The sequence below is a fragment of the Lissotriton vulgaris genome, chromosome 11, assembly GCF_964263255.1.
Source record: "Lissotriton vulgaris chromosome 11, aLisVul1.2, whole genome shotgun sequence".
Lineage (NCBI taxonomy): Eukaryota > Metazoa > Chordata > Amphibia > Caudata > Salamandridae > Lissotriton > Lissotriton vulgaris.
In genome coordinates, this window is record NC_141699.1 from 1,038,610,381 (window position 1) to 1,038,626,342 (window position 15,962).

The following is a 15,962-nucleotide window of genomic DNA, read 5'->3' on the forward strand; positions in this document are numbered from 1 at the left end:
AATAATTTTTTTTTAATATGGATAAAATATGAAAGGGTACATTCAGATATAACAAAACACCATGATAGAGGATGTGCAAATCCATTAGCAAATCATGAATGTAAACATCTACTCCATATAAAAGTAAACAAGAAAGTAATGGATCTGAAAACACAGAACACAGCCACTAAAATAAAACAAATGTTGGGGAAATAGATGAGAAAGTCGACGTTTCATTCTGTTGTGGCACAATTGTCCATCAGACCATCTTCAGGACGTAAAGTCAATTGTACAACATCATGATTGATTGAATGCGTTCCGGAAGAAATTGAAAACATGGCTTTTTATGCAAGATTAATGTTACTTCTCTCAGCCACATCTCACTGGAGGTGTAGAGCGCCAGGACTCTCCTCGGAGTAACAGTGCACTTTACAAATGCCTTTTACATTACGTTACATTAACTCTGTGCTTAGGTGGACAAGCTTATAGTTGTGTATCATTCGTAAAAAATAATTTACCATTATTTTGGAAGTGACATTTTTGCCTACATGGAGGGACTGATTCTGCACTCGCTACCATTCCTATGTGATTCTTAGAGTTTTTCCATTTGTATCTCTTCCTTGAGTGACTTTACAGCTTGTACATTTGCAATTTTCTCTGTTTATATCTCTTCCTTGAGTGACTTTACAACTTGTACATTTGCAATTTTCTCTGTTTGTATCTCTTCCTTGTGTGACTTTACAACTTGTACATTTGCAATTTTTTCTGTTTGTATCTTTTATGTAACTCATGTAACCCTAAGTCCTTATGTATCGCAACTGGTTCTTTTGTATAGCGCTCTGACACCTTCGGGTAATGTTCGCGCTATATAAAATCGGATTAAATAAATAAAATAAATAAATAAATAAAAATGCACATAAGAGTTGTCAATTAATATGAAATTCGTGAGGGTTGATAAAAACAAAAGTCTTAGCTGGAGTGAAGCAATGGCGGTAACGGATGAGCCAGAAGGAGCTTCTATTCTAAGATATACGGGAAGCTGTTATCAGCTATGGCAGGGGGGGTTTACTTCCTGGTTGCCCTCGAGATTTTAAGTATTTATGCATGTTCGTCTGCTCGCTCTTCTTTTTTTTGACTTGAGAAGGTGAAAGCCAACAATTTTTTATTTGGCCACTTTGCAACAGTACATGTTTGCCATGGACAACTGCAAATGGAAATAAAATATTAAGGAGCCAAGCTTATGCTATTTGCACGTCAGGCAGCACAACACATAAAGAGGTGCATCTGAAGCAACTGTTTCAATCCCTCTGTATCTAAATTACATCAAAGTGTGTCCCTGGCATTTTTCCACAGATAAAAATCCTCGACAAAAATCTTTCTTGACTGCACCACAGCAAATGTTTAGAGACAGAGTATGTCAATATTGAAACATTACATGGCATCAAAATGGAAGTGCATTGCACTTAATGCAATATTTATAGCAGAGAGAGCTTTCTCAGGGTGTCAGCTTGCATCCAGATGCTACTTTGCATGTCCAGCCAGCCAAATGTTTAACAAGAGACTGCAAAGGCAGGAAGACTATGCTTTTTATGCCTTTATTTTTTTTAATTCTGAAAAAAACTATTGAATGTATGATTAAATTCATCAAATTCTTAACAACCTTCTTTGCATGAGCTAATAAAATGGTCCTTTTTTACAGAAGGCATTTAGGTGAACTGAATATTTCAAAATGACAAAGCTAAGCATTTTTCAGGCCCACAGAAAATGACCAGGCCCGTGAGAATAATTGGAATATTTCATATTCCAAAATGGCAATCCCCGGAGCTAAAATGTTAATGTGGGTCCAGTGAAACTGAGGCAGACCTGCGGGAGCATGGCGAGGGTTTGCAAAAAATAGGCCCGGGAACCAAAATAAATTGAGCGAATCATGTAGCTAAAAAGTGGCCCATATTCTGCAAATTGGGACAGTTTTTAACTTTTAAAAACATGCAGTGTAGGTGTTTTGCAAGATGCATGCTTTTGTGGTTGCAGGGGGCAATCTCTGTGGTGGTAAACAGCCTTTACAACGCACTACCATTACAACGCAGTCATTACAACGCAAACCATTACAACGCATTGCGCTGGGGGGCGCTCTAGGATAGGGAATAAGTTTAATTTTCTATCCAACACCTTCCCTAGTGTCCACGGGGACTGGAGTTAGAATAGAAAATTAAACTTTTCACTATCCAGCACCTCTAAGCGCTATGCGTTGTAAAGGTATGCGATGTTAAAACCGCGTTGTAAAGGCAGGCGTTGTAATAGCCTGCGTTGTAACATCATACATCCCTCTGTGGTATTATCAGAAAAATCAACAGGGAAACAAGCCCAGCAGACCATAAAACAGGCCCCAAACAGCCAAAACCCAGTCCACATCTTTAACTGTCAAACCAGCCCTTCAATCACTCCTAGATAGGAGTACAGTCCATTCCTACCCTGCTCGGGGCAAAATGGAAATGTGCCTGCTGTAGCGCTCCAAATATCTTTTTGTCGTAGTATGGTGGCACTGTAAAGTGCCACTGTAAGGGCACAGCCTTACCTCGCCTCACGGTAAGGTCAGGCATTGCTAAAATCTGATTGGTCAAATGTAGCGCTGTATGTAGTAGAGGCACTACAATGCAATTGGCTGGAAGGGAAACACTGGAAGATGAGATACAGCAGAGGGTTTACAGAGGGAGTTAGGGAATGACGAGTGCGCCGATTGGTGCAGGGCAGAAGAACAGAGCTTCGTAGGTGGTGGGAATAATGGGGAGGTCTGCGGGTGAGTGGCCTGGGGATAATAGCGAATGGGATGACCCTCAGGGTGAGTAGTTGGGGCTGAGAGAGGGGTTGGCACTGGGAAAATATGATTGGGAATCAGCCCACCATTTATCAGTGACATCATGTTCATGGTTTCCCATTTGTGATGTCACTTTCCTATCATTTATATATTTTTTATATGTGGAGTTCTCTGCCCCCACTGCTGAGTCTCCGCAGTCGTAAACTTACTATTAAATTGCAGGTTTGTAAATACAGAAAAAGAATAAACCTACACAAACGTGTACATTTACCTTTGTGAATCAAGTCCCTAATGTTTTCACCTATTTCATGAAACCTTGACTAACCCTCCTACTCAATAAATATAGCTCAAAATATTAACATGCAAGCCGTCACTTCCAGTCTAAACCCAAAATCTGATTAATTCTGTAGCGTTCCTAGAACACCCGTGAAGCATTTACCTAATCAGAAGCAACTAATGCCATCTGTTTCATTTTTAAATTCATAATTTAATTAATTTGGATTAATAGCCATGTCTTGTCGTGCTTTAAGGGAAGAAAGATCCTCCAAAACTTAGTAACAGCTCCTCACTGAGTCAACAAAGTCTTTCAGCACACCTTGACTTCATGTGCGCGCTCCCTCGAGCAGAGGTGGGCGCTGTGAAAAAGCTGCTCCAGCCTGTTAAATGCCTTTTACATGAATTCGCGTAAACATCTGCTGATGAACTTACTATGGTAATAACAATGAGTATACAAACACTAATAAATCAGTGGCGGCTCCTCCACTCAGGCGGAGGAGCGTAGCCCCACTACTATTTAAGCAGTGCACAAAATAAAAATAAAATGATAATAACAGGACGTTATTATCATTTTATTTTTCTATGCAGCACTCGGAGCCGGTGGGGGTGGGGGCGGGGCTGGTCTCCGTGATGCCAAGCAGAGTGAGGAGTGGTTTGCACTCCTCTAAGTACACATGACAGTGTGGCCGGCCCTCTGGGGCCAGCCAAACCGTCATGCGCACTCGGCATGTTCTCCAATGGGCTGTGTTGCACAGCCCGCTGAGAATTTACCCAGCCTCCCCAGGCACTGCCTGAGCAGCAAAATAGGATGCTCAGACCAACCAGGAAGCTGTCTCTGCAGCATTGTGATTGGCTGGGAGAGCCCGGAAGCCTGAGTGCTTCCGGTGCTGTAGCAGACCTGAAGAGGACAGAGCAGAGGCAGCGGCAGTGCAGCGTACCAGAGATGTGGGACCTAGTAGATGATATTTGCTTCAATATCATAGTAAGATATTAATCATTTGATGCAGATGTTTCCAGGTTACATGATCTGCATGGGTGCTGGTGCAATCTTGCACCAGTATTTCCACATTACAGGGATTTCTCTGAGACTGGTGAGATTTTTGTACTGACATTTGCTTCCCAGGGCGGATTCAAGTATAGTGACAAATTAAACAGTCAGGGCCTAATTCACGACGGCGGAGGCCCCACGGTCAAGGGGAAGTCTGCGCACTGAGGGCGAAATCTCTGCAATGAGAATTCTCATTGCGGCGATTCCGCTTCGAGTGTGGAGACTCTCCCACGACTTTGGGTCTCCGCCACAAGTACGGAGGTCCTTTGTGAATCAGGCCCAATTTTTGTACAAGTCGATTAGTCCAAATGTTGGTACATTGTCGGAGTATGCTATCCCCTGCACTGGTGATATATGTGTAAACTTCCCCCCACTGCCAAAGTTGAAGACACCAAACTCAAAATGTGCCCATATTGCTCAGGACTGACGTCCAAGATGAAGATAATTGAGCATGGAGATGAAGGACATGGCTAATAAATAAATAAATTTGCATGCCCTTTTTGTTTTTTTCTTTCATCAGTGCTTTATTGTTCCGATATGCAGTGGAATTGGTTCTTGCTGAGTAACTGTAACTAGTGCTTTCTGTTTTCTGTTCAGATGCCTGGAGCTGCAGCCGCACAACTTAAAAGCATTGATGTCATTGGCTGTAAGCTACACGAACACGGGCCAGCAACAAGAAGCCTGTGACGCGCTGAAAAACTGGATAAAGCAAAACTCGCGTTACAAACATCTAACAAAGACCAAAAGCAGATCTCCTGCACTGACCAGGAAAATGTCCACCAGAAGTGTAGTTGCCAGGTACATTAGGAACCAGGGTGTCTCAATTGGTAGATATTAGGAATACGAATTGCACATGCTTCCTCTTTCATCAAAGCTCTCCTTCCAGGTAGCCGAGACATCCTAATTTGAAGTTTGTGCTAGTTACTTACCAAAGACACACAGGTAGATGTATCATTCAGTTGCGTCGCCCTTGCTTCAGGCAGTGGGGTGCAGGGGAGGTGTTACGCACTGTCTACTGAAGATTGGGTATCCACTGTAGATTCAGGAGGGCTAGATCCATCTCAGAGTTTCAGTAGATCCATATTAGACACATTTTCATAAAGTGCTTCATTTGTACAATAATTAATGCCGGTACACAACATTGTTCTTAAACGACCTAAACCAGTGCTGACAAATATCTCCCTTTGTCACCGTTTTTCAATCTTTCCCTTCCTCCTCATTTTGTGTTTTTCTCTCACTCGCTCTGTGTCAAAGTCGGATTAGGTAAAGTAAATGCTGGTCCCCAAAAATAAGTCCTGGTGGATCCCTCCTGCAACCACAGGCTCAAATGAAGCACCTTTTACATACAGATAATCTAATACAGTGGTTCTTCATTTACATAGCCAGTCTTTAACTTGAAAATATTGTATCATTTTGGCTCTACATTGATCCGTCTACAAGTCTTACACTTTAATGGTTTGCATCTATAATTGCTGCCAAAGTAGGGAAAGTTGTTGAGCCACAGTTTTTCACACTTGTTGACTGAAAAGTTGAATACAAATCTTCAAAAAACGTATACATATGTATGCGGTATTTCTATTGCACAAACCCATCCAAAAGGTTGTAATCCTATTTTCACTGCAAAACATAGGATTACTAGGTCTAACACAGGGCTTTAGATTTGCAAAGCATGCCTAATGCCACTATCTGTATGAATCTCAGTCCTGGGTAGCAAGAATATATCATCCAAGGCAGCAAATTCCTTCACTGGTTCTAGACATCATAATTACCTAGTAGGATTGTTCGCTATCTCCCCACCCACAAGATATGTAGAAAAGTAAAAAACACCATAACTTTAACCCAACCTCTAATTCATTGTCCATGGAACTCTGGTACGATCCTTAATGCGCGGACCTCACAAAAAGTCAGAAGACTTGCACCAAGACACCTCTTCTGGTTGTGGGCAAGTTATAGTCCCTCTCAATGGTCATTGGCTAATAGTCCTTATGAATTTGAGGCACAATTAGTTTACTCACTGGAATAAGATCCAGGCTAAAGATCAGTTCCATCTGACTAAGTCTAGTCATAGAATTTGCATTATTGTAATAGGACATCTCTACTATCAGATGTTGATATGGTTCAATATGGCCTGCATAGCCTGACTGCAGAACTCATTATGTGATTTAGAGGGGCTCCTGGGGTATGGTGATGTGTTAAGCACAGTGCAAGTTTCAGTCATTTTTTTCATATTTACATTAAGCGCATTGAAAGGGACATAGCCTCACAGGCTATAGAAAGGAAGCCACTGTTTTTATGTGAGCTGTGACTGACCCCCCCCCCCCCCCCACAGCTTCTAAACAAAGGGACCCAAAAGGTCAGTCAGTATCCCAAAAGTATCCTTTATTCACCTTTTGGTAGCTTGGTCTGAGCAGCAAGACAATCCTTCAGAAAAATGTGCATAGTGCTGTATGATGTAACAACACAACACACAACAAATTCAGTGACAAAATCCTGCGAGTCAGAAGACTATCAGTTACAAGGGAAAATTGAAGGAGGAGAAAACAGTCAAATTCTCCATTATCCAGCTCCAGAGAAAGTTAAATCATTGTATTTTCTAGGAGCCACCTGTTCAGAAGAACATGACATCCTGCCTTCAACCTTCTCCAGAAACTCCTATTAGTCATCCACCATGATGGCAGCTCCAACAAGGGGCGAACAGCAAGAAGTGCATTGCCTGTTTGGGCATGTTATGGAAAGGGCCCTTGGGCCAGAATCCTCCTTCGGCTGCAATCTACAAGATAAGATATAATCATATGCCTCACCCAGCGCCCTAAGTGCCCATCACCACAATCACACCCAGACCTAAACCACACAAACACTTACATAGCATCTTCACAACGAATAGATCCAACTTCATTTACCTCCTACCAACCACCACACACATTCAAACTACCAAACATACATTTCAAATCATACTCATTTTGCATATTCGGCACAACTTCATACTCCATACATTGCAGACCTCAACACCTATCACTGTTAACAAACATGGTTGACCCACACACTCTTGCATCTTGTAGATGTCCTTGTTCCTACAGTCTAGACAACCTATTCTGCAGAAAGCACACATTAGAATAGAGGAGATTCACTGTCACCCACAAGTCCTCATGGCCCTGCTCCTTTAGCATGAAAGAGAGACTTAAATCCATGGAGCTTTTCACAAGTCTCGTCCCATTCCTTGAAGCTAAGTCTTCCTCCTTCTATCTCATTGACAAGCCTCCTGGGAAGAACAAGGACTTCATTGACAACTGCTTGGATTGTCTCACCACCTCATCGTCAATATGTAAACCACCAATACACTCCAAAGGCTACTTCCTCAATCTCAATTTCTCAACATCATCAAGAATCCAGTGCAAACCACCCATACCCATACCTCCTGGACTGGACCGAGCACCTTGCCATCACTATCTCACTATTCAGCATCCAACCATCAATTGAAGAAATCAAGGATGACCCAAAAGAGAACTGTTAGAAATTGGGTTTCTGGTTGGCTAGGGCATTCACCTAAACCAGGCAAAAACCACCACTCAAGTCAGGGTAAGGGAGTTACACACCCACGATAACCCCTGCTCACCCCCATGGTAGCTTGGCAGAGCAGTCAGGCTTATCCCAGAGGCAATGTGTAAAGCATTTGAGCAACAAATACATACACCAGTGACACACAAGGCACACCACAAAAAGAGACTGCACACAAGGCTATATACAAAATAGGCTTTGTATTATATACATAAAACACATTAGATCACAATCACATATTACTGTGCCACTGGGCACTTGTCATGATATCACAGGGATTACACAAACCACTTTGCCAATCAGGCAATTGTCATAAACATCACAGTTGGGCTGACCAGTAACTACTGGTAGGATTACACTATGCATAAAAATCATCAGCAGTGCACTATAGTACACACTTTTTTAGTGCACACATTACAAAAATAGCATAGAAACCTTATGCGTAAACACCAGCACTGAACATAATCAGCAGTATGAAAAAATGCTGTAGTCACAATTTACATGGAAGGCATATTAATTACCACAGCCTCCTCTATGGTGATAGGGCACCTCACTCTTGTGCCTCTATTAGGGAACACAGTACTTTATCCAAAAATAATGCCACCGAAGGTGGAGAGACCTCACTCAGTCTCCCTCCACCTGAGAAACGGTCACCGGCAGCCCCGCAGGCTTGCGGTGTAGCTACCGAAAACAAATGCGGCAGGCCTATAACTGTGGGGCCCAAGCGGACTCAGCACTCAGGAGAACTTCCCCGGTCTTGTGCATTCGACCTAGGAGGGAAGCCGGCACCTTGCTTCCCCTCCTCTGCATCGACGCAAAATTGACAATGCCCCCCTTCCCCGCAGAGACTGGAGCTTCACTCGGCAGCTGCCCTTGAATGCAAGAAGGGACAGCAGGTGCCAGGTAACGCGGTCGCAGTGACAATCCGGCTCACCCGTGGTCCGGGCGAGCTGAAGTCATCTAATCCCCACAAGGTTGAATAGCACGGCTTCAGGAGTTTCTCGCCTGTGCTCCTGCGCCGGGGATCTAGCCTTCCTCATCGGCTTCACCTCCCACCACATTACCAATGGAGCTCCTCCACTGTTCCTATGCGACCTGCCAGCTCCCAAGCAGCTGGACTTGCACTTCCAGAGTGTCGGGGGTTGTCACAGAAACCAAGAGGGGTGCTCTGCTACCCACAGCTCCGGCTGTGCTCTGTACTGATTTCCTTTTGTGACTTCCTTGCCGCTACAGCAACCTGCTGGGCCACGCTGAAGTAATGAAACCATTGCAGAATGAAGGCAGGGCTCACCCTGTGCTAGGTTGTATACCAAAATGGACTGACCCACTGTAGCGCTTACCCGCAGCAAAGAGCTCTCCACACGCTCTCTATTTACACGAGGCCAAACAACGCGATTCACTACGCACTCTGGTAATTAGACAGGGCACAACAGACCCTAGGAGATCACTGGGGCACACACCCAGCAGGAAGCAGGCTCAGTCAGCACACAGGTCCCTGGCAGGCAAAGAGGCAGCCTTTTCAACAGGCCAGCACAACAAGGCAAGGAGTCCTCCGGCGGTTCCTCCTCGCAGTCCCCTGGCCATGTGTAGTCTGGAGAGCCAGCAGCAGCTGGTTCCAAGTCCAAGCAGTGTCTTCTCATCTTTCATGTGGTCACAGCCCCTGTACTTATAGTGCCAATGTCTTTGTTCTGGGGGCACTTCAAACACTATATTGAAGTGCACAACACCCCATTCACATTTCCAGCCCAGGCCCCAGACACATCACACCTCAACCCCCCTTGTGACTGGCTGGAGTGAATGCACATGAAATTAAATGAAAACAGCATTTGTTAAGTGCATAGCTAGCCAGGGGCATCCTAGAGCTATGACAGTAACAGAAAAGGACATCGCAGCACACTAAGGGACGAGCCAAGTCCCCTCTCCCCTGTCAGCCAGAACCAGACGGTCAATACACATTCAGGCAGGGCATAAAGACACATAAGCGCATAGAAATGCCCACTTCTAAAAGTGGCATTTCTAAAATAGTAATAATAAATCTGCTTTCACCAATAAGCAGGATGTATAACTACTATTCTAAACATACCAAACATGGTCACGCTACCCCTCTCAGATCAGAAATTACCACTGAAGCACATATCCGGAAATCCCCGATGCAACCCGATTTGGATAATCTCCGGGAATATTGACAATCTCCTCCTATTCAGATGCTTATCTGAATCTGTAATTATCAACAGAAACCTATGCCAGAACTCCCCTTCACTGGAACTTCCTCTGATTGTATGGTGGCCAAAATGCTTGGTCCAAGTACACAACAGTACATAACAGTACAGCAACAGTACATAACGGCATATTACTTTCATGATACCAACAACCTGTCCTTGCAAAAAGTAGAGCAAATCGAAGGAATAATTACAGAGCCCTATATGCTCTAGATGTGTGTGAGTGTGTGTGTATATTTGTGTGTGTGCGCATGGGTGCATGCTTGTGTTTGTGTGTCTGTGTGCATGCGTGTTTGCATCCAGATGAACTACTCCGTTTAACTATCTGTCTATAACATACTATTGTGGCTTCACCAATTAATGTCTAGGTAGACCGGATATAAGAATTGACCCTTGGAATTCACAGCCTCTGCCTAACCTGCTTCTCTGGTTCTACTTTAACATCTCATCACCTTTTACAAGTGCCTCATTCCTTCACTCTTGAAAGATTTCCTAGTATTCGTATTCCACCCACTTTTCATACCCACCACACCACAAGACCCAAACCACACATAAAATTCCTACCTAGACTACAAAGTGTTGAAGATGGTCTGTAATTATTATTGAGTGTCTTAAGTAGAAACAGAGCTCTGAGAAAATCAGTCAGTAAAGACCCTCAGAGTAGGACCCTATGGCAATAAGCACCAATGAGATGGAACCCTAAAGACACAGCAGTATTGGAACCAGGAACTTTAGGACATAGGATACTCAACAAAGAGTATTTGGGATGTAAAGGACTTGGGAATGGAAAACCACTGGGCCAGTGAGACACTGGATCCTGGAAAACAATGTTAGGTAGCAGAGTAAGAACTATATCTACCCGTTCAACCAGAAAGATCATTAACAACTATCTTGAGCCCCCAACAAATTTGGCAGATGGTCAATCACACATTTACAGAAATAGAACTGTCTCCCACAATCAACATCGGCCCCACTGGTGCTACCTCAGTCACAGGACACTCAAATCTAGGACAGCAAAGCCAACCAAGCTGGATGTTAATGTAATGAACAACCAATACCAGCTTATTTGAGGGCAACATTCATGTCATTCATCAAAGACCTTCTAAGGTACCACAGAAAAGAATACCATTTTAGGTTACACTGGTCAAGTGGAGGATCTTAAGACCCAGACCACAGTGATCCACAATGTAAAGACAAGGCATAACCCATACAGTACTCACCATGGGTTTGGCAGGTAGGATGCAACTTCCATCCACCCCATAACACCTCTAGACATGTAGCTAAGCTTCACACCTACAAAATCACAGTACACACTCGTAGTTGAGCTACGGCTGGCTCTCAGATTCTGCCATGGATAAATCTACAAAAAACACAGTTGATGGACAGAATGTAGAACAATGTCATACATTCACCCCAGTACAAGGATCTGGGCCTAAATCCATTGTTCTTTTGCACTCCACACCACCCTGGGTTAGACACTGGCTATATGCAAATCAGCTCGGACCCTGTGCCTCATGGGAACAGTCCAGTCCGAACTACCAAGCCATGTCTTTCCCAGACCGGAATCAAGCATCCAAGGACCGGTTTCTGGCTATCAGCCTTCATCAGCCTGGATAGCTTGACTCCAGTGGTGTGGAGAGCCAGGGACTCACGTCTGAGTATACCCAGCACACTCGGGGTGAAAATTGCAAAAAACACAGTTGATGGACAGAATGTAGAACAATGTCATACATTCACCCCAGTACAAGGATCTGGGCCTAAATCCATCGAAAAGAATACCATTTTAGGTTACACTGGTCAAGTGGAGAATCTTAAGACCCAGACCACAGTGATCCACCATGTAAAGACAAGGCATAACCCATACAGTACTCACACATGGGTTTGGCAGGTAGGATGCAACTTCCATCCACCCCATAACACCTCTAGACATGTAGCTAAGCTTCACACCTACAAACATCACAGTACACACTCGTAGTTGAGCTACGGCTGGCTCTCAGAATGTGCCATGGATAAATCTACAACCACCGACCTACACACTGCAGCAAGAAGCGCAAACGAGCCAGGAAATTGGTGAATACAGACTGTATAAAACCGCATAAGAGAAGGATAGGCCCACTCATTGCTGTGCTGCTATAGCCCAATTTATCACTGCTATAGCCCAATGTACCTACTTATTAGCCCAATTAACACTGGTTTTCTGTTGGTTTCAGTACCTTCATCGAGGAGGTTAGGGACCTGTACTTGGAGGGAGCCCACCAGAATGGTGAGCTGATAGACCCGGACTTGCAGACGGGACTTGGGGTGCTTTTTCATCTCAGCAGGGAATTCGATCGAGCAGTGGACGCCTTCAATGCTGCCTTAACGGTCCGACCTGAGGTAAGCAGCCACCAGACTGGCTCTAAAGCTCTTCTTGATAATTATTGTCCAGTTTTCATGCCAGACATCAAGGTTCTACTAACACCTTTCAAAAGATATGCACATTAATTGGACTGTAAAACGTAAAAGTAGAACATGTTCTGGTGTATGTTTTTTATGGTTGTTTTTAAGGTTGCATAAAATAACTATTGCCCTTTGTGTTCGCTGTGGCGCTCATCTTAGGAGTCAGTTTGAAGCATTCTTTTATATAGCTTAATTTACCTGCCATTTTATTAGAAATCTGCTGCTCAGTCACCACACTCTCTGAGCAGTTTGAGATCAATGGTCGACAGGTACGACCGTTTTTAGCAGTCACAAATGGAGATTTGGGCTGCTTGCCATCGCTTAAAAGAGTTGTTTCATGTATCAACTCTATTTTGCGAGTCGGTAACTTGTTACCGACTCTCAAAATAGGGTTTGCGAGTTGCTATTTGGAAGGGGTGGGCCAAGGGCCCTTCTATTAGCGAGTCGCGGGGAGTGTTATTTATTTTGCGACCGGAATGTTGTCGCAAAACAGTCTTCAAGTAGGTGGTAAGCCAATCGCAAACTTCCCCTTTGTGATTAGCAGTGAAATTTTTTTGGGAGAGCAGGTAGTCGTTCCACGGACCACTGCCTGCAAGTGTGAAAAGGGTTGGATTTGGCCCAGTTAGCAGAACCACAGTTGGGACCTAGTAGCCCCTGTCTCTTTTGCGGCTTAACATAAGAGGGCTGACACTTTTCTTTAAACTGACCCGTCTTTTGCACACAGCTTACATCATTAGCAAGTAGCTCTGGGGCACATGCATCAAGCGATTTTGGAATCGCAAACGGTGTGAATTGCAATATTCGGCCGTTTGCAATTCCAAAATAATTTTTGGGGATGCATCACTTATTTTTCATTTATCGCAATTTAAGAAATCGCAATTTTTTGCGATTTCTCATATTGCGATAGCATTTAAGAAATCGCAAATTTTGCGATTTCTTAAATGCTATGCATGATTAATTTTAATTTGCGAATTCGCAATTAGGAAGGGGAAAATTACCATGAAGTGAACCTTCATGGTAATTTGCGAAAAGTTTCAAAAATGCAAAAAAATGCATTTTTTAAACTTACATTTTACACACACACATGGCCTTGGGACATGTGTGTGAGTAAAATGTACTTACATGACATTCCAGGGGTGCAGGGGGGTCCTTTGGACCCCCCCCTGCACCCTTGAAATTGCATTCTCATTTTGCGATTCCTTAATTGCGAATTCGCAAAATGAGAATGCCTTCCCATTGATTCCTATGGGCCTCTAGGCCCATAGGAATCAATGTAAAGCGATTCGCAATTAAGGAATCGCAAATAAAGAAAATTAGGAAATCGCAAAAACTTTTGCGATTTTTTTGCTGCATAGGAATTTGTGATTCCTAAATTGCAATTCCTTAATTTTCGCAATTTAGGAATCGCAAATTCCTACAATGATGCATGTGGGCCTCTGCTCCTACATTTTCCAAAGTATGAATGCTGCTCCATAAGCTGCTCCTCACCTGTCCTCAAAGAGCCAAAAAGCTCAGAAGGCGGTGAGAGAAGAGATCTCATACATGGGTGACCTCTACTCACACTGTGAGACGCAGCAGGTGCACTGGAAACCATTACTGTTGTTGGACCCTATTTATAGGGCTCTAATGTCCAACTCTCTTAGGCTAAGTTCATGGACCTTCTTTTTCTCTTCCATAGCTAGTGTCTTTTTATCCAGGGCTTGCTCTTTTTCCATTCTGGCAAGTGCCAACTCCTATTCTAATTTGGCACAGGCTAGGGCCTGCCCCTTGACAGTCGCATGTCCTTTCTTCTCTTCTGTCCTCCATCTCTTCAGAGTAAATGCTCCAGAACAACAAACTGTTGACTGTGGCCACAAAGACCCCCGCCCAAAACAAAAGGGTTCCCCCATCCACAGGCAGTCACATCATCTCTGATCCCTCCCCACCCTCATGATCTCCCCCATCATTCACCAACCCATATGGGTGGGACTCTGCCCATGCTTGCAGGGCCTTCTGAATATCTACCTTCATGGCACTTCCCCTGTGAAGCACCCCCTCTCCTGGCAGAACCTCTCGAGCTGCGTCACGTATACTGGTCCAGATGAGCCAACTCAAACAAGTCCCCCTTAAGTGGTACCCGAGGTATGGTGGCAAACTAGCGAGAATAGAACTAGGGATCTATAAGGAGCAAAAAATCACAGAGCCAGAGGTCAATCCATCTTCAAGAACACCTTTAAAAACAAAGGCACACCTTGCCTATGCGAAGTCGTGGTACGCACTAGTTACTCTGCAATGCTGTGCAAATGCAAATTCGATCCCACAGCTGCCACCACATGTTGGAACTGGTACTTTCTGGTTGGCTTAGGTGGTGCCTATGGCAGGCAAAACCTACCACTCCTGTCAGGGTTAGGTGATTACACTCACTGTATAATCTGAGCTCAGCCTTGTGTAGCTTGGCACTGCGCAGCCAGACTTATCACAGAGGCAATTTGTAGAGCATTGGCATAGCACTCTCCACAACAATTACACAGAGCATCACAAAAAAGACTTTGCACAAGGTGTATGTAAATAAAGATTGTATTCAATGCACACATTAATTAACACAATATGAGCATCATTAATTTCTGGGCATAAATCACATTGGGAAATATTACTAGCAGGACTAGGCCCAACAGTGATAAAATGACATCAGTAATATGCACACTTGAGGAAAATCCTATTTTACCCCAGCATGCCTATGGGTTGCGAAACGTTGTCAAAAATGGGCCTATCCTTGCAAATAACACAATTCAAATCCACAAATTTCTAGGGTGCCTGCCAGGTCACAACAATTTCGGGACTGTGTACTCACAGGAATTTATAACACTTTTCAGCAGCACCGTAGGCCATGGTCTCACAGGTAAAACCTAAGTCAAAATTGTTATTCGTTAGGCAATGATACAAGCAGGTAAAATAACACCGCTGCGTCATGCAACTATTAGCAGCTGCTCTCATGCAGCACACTCTCCTACACTCACTCAGCACCGTAATGTTGTGCAAATGATATCGGCAAGGCCGTATGAAACACATTCACACATACACACATTCAGCACCATAACATGGTTCAAAAGATATCCAGCAGGTCAGGTGGTATATTGAATGTTGACCCCGTGGCACAATCTCTCTCACACTTCTCAGTTACCCCCCACTACTCTGCCCACAAGTTAGAGTAAAAAATAATACTCCTATACCGTTTTAAGGCCGAGTCACACTTAATCAGGTGCCCTGGAGAGAAGGCTGGAGTAACTATCAGAACAACCAGACAACAGTCGACAAATGGGGGGGTTGCCCACCACTCGGGAAGTTCATCATCTTTATGCAGAACAGAAATGGGCTAGTGGTTGTCCCAGTTCAATCAATAGGTCCCTAAATTTTCCTTCTGGCACCAACCCAGTTCTTCTAAGCACAGGGGCATCACGCAGTGTCTCAACCTGCTTCCGATCATTCTCGGAAGTGTTCCACAAACCAGTCACTTACTCTCACCACCCAGGCCCATTCCGGGTGATATTTCCTGGCAACACAAAGTTGTTGAGCTGTTGATTCGCTGCACTGAGGGCTAGACAGAACACTCTGTGAATGGGGGATGGAGCTATCCCCTCACCCCATGGGAAAT

General features: G+C 44.0%; 1 protein-coding gene across 1 annotated transcript in view; it reads left to right on the plus strand.

The window, feature by feature from the left end:
* The window catches only part of PEX5L (peroxisomal biogenesis factor 5 like), a 697,369-nt gene that overhangs the window by 667,369 nt on the left and 14,038 nt on the right, over positions 1-15,962 (plus strand). Inside the window, exons 10-11 of the mRNA XM_086944935.1 lie at positions 4,716-4,916; positions 12,103-12,268. Coding sequence (XP_086801061.1) covers positions 4,716-4,916; positions 12,103-12,268 — 367 coding nt within the window. The remainder of the gene's footprint in view (positions 1-4,715; positions 4,917-12,102; positions 12,269-15,962) is intronic.